This window comes from Argentina silus, assembly GCF_951799395.1.
Source record: "Argentina silus genome assembly, chromosome: 6".
NCBI classification, from domain to species: domain Eukaryota; kingdom Metazoa; phylum Chordata; class Actinopteri; order Argentiniformes; family Argentinidae; genus Argentina; species Argentina silus.
The window spans coordinates 21,620,309-21,625,323 of NC_139660.1; the positions used below are offsets into that span (position 1 = coordinate 21,620,309).

Sequence of the window (5,015 nt, forward strand, 5' to 3'; positions counted from 1 at the left end):
CCTTCTCACCCTGGCACCAGCCCAAACCATGCCCTTCTCACCCTGGTACCAGCCCAAACCATGCCCTTCTCACCCTGGTACCAGCCCAAACCATGCCCTTCTCACCCTGGTACCGACCCGAACCATGCCCTTCTCACCCTGGTACCGACCCAAACCATGCTCAGGGTTCCCCCCAGGATGTTTGAACTTGGCAGCGGATTGCATCATCAAAACCCGACTCACGTTTATTCACGTCGATAAACGTTTATTCATGTTTATTCCCCCCCCCCTAGAGACTCCATCTACACAGAAACACAAGGGTTTAGACCTGCTGTGTATGTGCGCGTGTGTGTTCAGCACCATAGTGTGAAACCCTTCGTATCCATCTGGAAATGTAAAGCTCATTGTAACGCATGGAACGGAATGAGGAATGGTATCAAACACACGTGCGTGCGTGCACACACACACACACACACACACACACACACACACACACACACACACACACACACACACACACACACACACACACACACACACACACACACACACACACACACACACACACACACACACACACACACACACACACACACACACACACACACACACACACACACACACACACACACACACACACACACACACGATATGGGTTCATATGGATGAATATAGGTTGATATGTCCGGGGAGGTTGGAGTTAGATATGGGATGATACTGTATGGATTAGAGGTGATATTGGGGCTAGATGGAGTGTGTGTGTGTTGACCGTGTGTGTGTGTGTGTGTGTGTGCAGTGATCAGGATCTCATCAGTCAATCTGAGGGAGATAGTCTTCTTACCCTTTCACTCTTGTTAATCTGACCACGGCCAAGACCTCAGACGACGGTAATCTGGCCAGGGCCAAGATCGCTCAATCCTAATCCACGATGGCCCCTTTAGCAGAGTGCCATCACACCGGCTCAGAGTAAGACCTCTCTCTCTCTCTCTCTCTTTCCCTCTCTCTCTCTCTCTCCCTCTCCCTCTCTCTCTCTTCCTGCCCCATGGCATTATGTTCTTACACAACTGGCCGCGGGACAAATTAAAATTTGTTCTGTTCTCCGTCGCGTCTAATCTGCTTAGTCAATAAGGCCGGGCGCAAGTGGTACATCTTTTATTTTCTACTTCTCTCAAAACAACCCCCCCCCCCCCTGTCGACCCTAAGCCCCCCGGCCATCTAAACCCTCCCCCAGGACAAATCTTCCCAGGCAGAAATCCAGGGTGATAAGTCCCCCTGACACACACACAAACACACACACATACAGAGAGTGTACAATCGCACGCACGCACATGCACGCACACACACGCGCACACACACACACACACACACACACACACTCCCTCCTTTTCACTTCCAGCTCATCCCAATCCTCAAAAAAGACATCTAGGTCAGATTACTGAGACAATCTCCTGCATGATGCTTTGTGGCTTAAACCCAACCCAGTCTGGGGCCGAGTGACACAACAAGCAGGCGTACACACACACACACACACGTCCCTGTGTGGATCACACACTGCCATACCTCCATGATCCTGCCCACTACCTCCCGGTGTCCTACCTCCTCACTTCTTCCTGTTATAATTGGTTAAATTGTCCCACTCATACGCGCCCCACACACACACACACACACACACACACACAATCGACCTGGCCCTTAACAATACCACCTAACCTTAACCATTAGGAGAAATTGGACACATTTCTCTTGCATTTCATTTAATTACCTACAATTAATAACCTCGCAATTATACAAAACACAGTCTCCCCGTTAACGCACTTCAGGTTCCAGAGAATAGGTCTGTGTGTCACCTGCCCGACCTCACACAGACACACACACACACACACACTGTACACATACACACACTGTACACATTGTATACTCGCACACACACAGTACACACACACACACAGGATGATGAGGCCACTTTGGGGCTATTTAAGGGACAGATCAGCCACATTAAAACATTAGATGGTTTCAAGCTTTTTATGAAGCCACTGCTCAGGACATGAGAATGTTCCAGAACCGTCTCCCTAGACAGTAACCACCCACCTGACCTCACCTCCACTGGAGACCTCACTGCATCCCACAATGCTTTGAGAGAGAGACACACACACACACACACCATTCTAAACACATGAGGGATGGAGGGAGGGAGGGATGGAGAGAGGGAGAGGGATGGAGAGAGGGTTGGAGAGAGGTAGAGGGATGGAGAGATTTATGGAGCAAGGGATGGAGAGAGGTAGAGGGATGGAGAGACGGAGAGAAGGATGGAGAAGAGGGATGAGAGAGGGAGAGGGATGGAGAGAGCACCAAAGGGGCCTCCCTTTGCTCTCAAAACAGCCTAAATTCTTCGTGGCATTGATCCACTTTGAGATTCTGGTCCATGATGATTTTTCAGGTGCACTTTCAAGCTGTGAATGTCCCGTTCTACCACATCCCAAAGGTGTTCTATTGGATTCAGATCTGGTGACTGGGAAGGCCACTGAAGAACACTGAACTCATTGTCATGTTCATGAAACCAGTTTGAGACGACTTTTGCTTTGTGACATGGTGCATTATCATGCTGGAAGTAGCCATTAGAAGATGGGTCAATTGTGGCCATGAAGGGATGCACATGGTCAGCAACAATACTCATATAAGCTGTGGCATTCAAGTGATGATTGATTGGTATTAACGGACCCAAAGTGTGCCAAGAAAACATTCCCCACACCATTACACCACCTCCACCATATACACACACATACAAGCACATCTCAGTATTAATCCACACACACACACACCAGTGTGTGTCTATCCATCCATTCAGAGGCGGAGGTAGACAGGGAATTGAGCCGGGAGATTAGAATGCTTGGATAATTAAACATTTGAATGGAACAATGTTCACTGAGGAAGAACACACACACACTCCTGGGCTCTGGCTGCGTGTGTGCATGTGTGTGTGTGTGTGTGTGTGTGTCAGGGGAACTGGCTGAAAGCAGAGACGGACGAGGAAGTCTAGCACGAAACAAAAAGACAGAGAAAACGAATGAAGCGTCTCACAGACAGGACTTGTACTGAGCTCTTGTCCTCCTAGGATCTCTCTCCCCCTCTCCCCCTCCCTCCCCTATAAGCATGTACCCTGTATGACCTTCTGCATGTCTGTTACTGTGGTCTTACATGGGAACATACGTCTTCTATTGAGGGACGCAGCCTACTTAATATGCAAATACAAACACAGTCCTACTCCAATCAGAGCCGTATCTAGCCGCTTAATATGCAAATACAAACACAGCGTCCAATCGAACAGCAGCTTAACTCGTGACCTGGAAGCAGCTGGGGAATTCACTGAGATAGGACTGGCTACCCTCTTAATTATGAATCTGGGATGTAGAGAGAGAGACACACACACACACACACACACACACACACCTCTGCCCCCCCCCCCCCCCATCCCACTGTCCGCCTGGCCTATTGTGTTCCAGTGAATGGCATTAGTTCAGATTTAGACCCAATCTAATTGAACAGTGGAAGTTATTACTGTTCTCTAATTAACGCCTTTAAATAGCTGAGAATGTGTGTGTGTGTCCTTGTGTGTTCATGTCCCGTGTGTGTGTGTGTCCGTGTGTGTGTGTGTGTGTGTTGGACACAACGGCGGCGGCTGTGCGGTCTCACCTCGATGATCTTGCGGGCCTCGCGGTAGCGACCCGTCTGCATGAAGGCGAAGAACAGGTCATACAGCATCGTCATCTCCCCCCGCTCCTGACTCACAAAGTCCATCGCTGAGAGAGAGAGAGGGGGGGGGGGGGGGGAGAGAGAGAGAGAGAGAGAAGAGAGAGAGAGAGAGAGAGAGAAGATAGAGAGAGAGTGGGGGGGAGAGAGAGAGAGGGAGGGAGAAGTGGGGAGGGAAGAGAGTGGGGGGGAGAGAGAGAGAGAGAGAGGGAGGAGAAGTGGGGAGGGAGAGAGAGGTGGGGGAGTGTGGAGAGAGAGAAAAGGGGGGAAGAAAGAGAGAGAGGGGGGAGGGAGGAGAGAGGGAGAGAGAAAGAGAGAAAAAGAGAGAGTGCGAGGGTTAGAGAGGTGTGGAGAGGCTAAACAAAACTAAACAATAAGACACACACACACACACACAGACACACACACACAGACACACACTCTTAGAGAGTCCCTTTTGACTGGCTAAGCCGCCTGGCTTTGAGGCGGTCGGAGCAGAAACTTCTCTCTCAGCATTCCTCAGCTCTCTAAGCTATCTCCCTTTATCAGGCTGCACATAGGTAGAGAGGTGGGGACACACACACACACACACACACACACACACACACACACAGACGGACAGACGTCCATACACACACACACACACACACGCGTACACACCCACACAGACTTCTCCTAACTAACCTACAGAATTCAAGCTGAATCAATCTGTGCATTCAGGAAAGCAGCTCAGTGTGTGTGTGTGTGTTTATGTTGAGTGTCTTTGACCCAGGGCAGGGGCATAAGTGGGTGTGTGTGTGTGTGTGTGTATATTAATGCGTGTGTGTGTGTGTGTGTGTGTGTGTCCGTGTGTGTGTTGACGACCCAGGGCAGGAGCACTGCCACTCAGGGGGGGGTGAGAGAGAGGGGTGAGGGAGGGGGGGGAAGTGTGTGTGTGGAGTGGTCCTCCACACGGAGGTCCTCACCCCCCCTGGCTCTCCAAACACTCTCTCCTCCCCTCCACCACGGACTTAACCCCTTCACTGCCCCGCCGTCAAGAGGAGGGGCCGTCAGTCATGATGATCGGGAGGGGCCGCCACAGGTCGCTGTGCTTCACACTGACCTGGGCTGCTTCTCAATGGTGGGCTCTTAACGCGCGCACACACACACACACAGTACAGACACACACACAGTACAGACACACACACCTGTACTCTTCAAAGCCACTCCATGTCATGAACGGGAGGATGGAGGGAGGATGGACAGACGGAGGATGGACGGACGGAGGATGGATGGACGGACAGACAGAGGGACGGACAGACAGAGGGACG

At 50.9% G+C, this 5,015-nt stretch overlaps 1 protein-coding gene across 1 annotated transcript in view; it reads right to left on the reverse strand.

Moving 5' to 3' along the window:
- Positions 1-3,774, reverse strand: part of lrpprc (leucine-rich pentatricopeptide repeat containing) — a gene marked incomplete at its 5' end in the record, with an annotated part of 19,145 nt that extends 15,371 nt beyond the window's left edge. Inside the window, one exon of the mRNA XM_083671367.1 lies at positions 3,670-3,774. Coding sequence (XP_083527493.1) covers positions 3,670-3,774 — 105 coding nt within the window. The remainder of the gene's footprint in view (positions 1-3,669) is intronic.
- Positions 3,775-5,015: the final 1,241 nt, after the last annotated feature.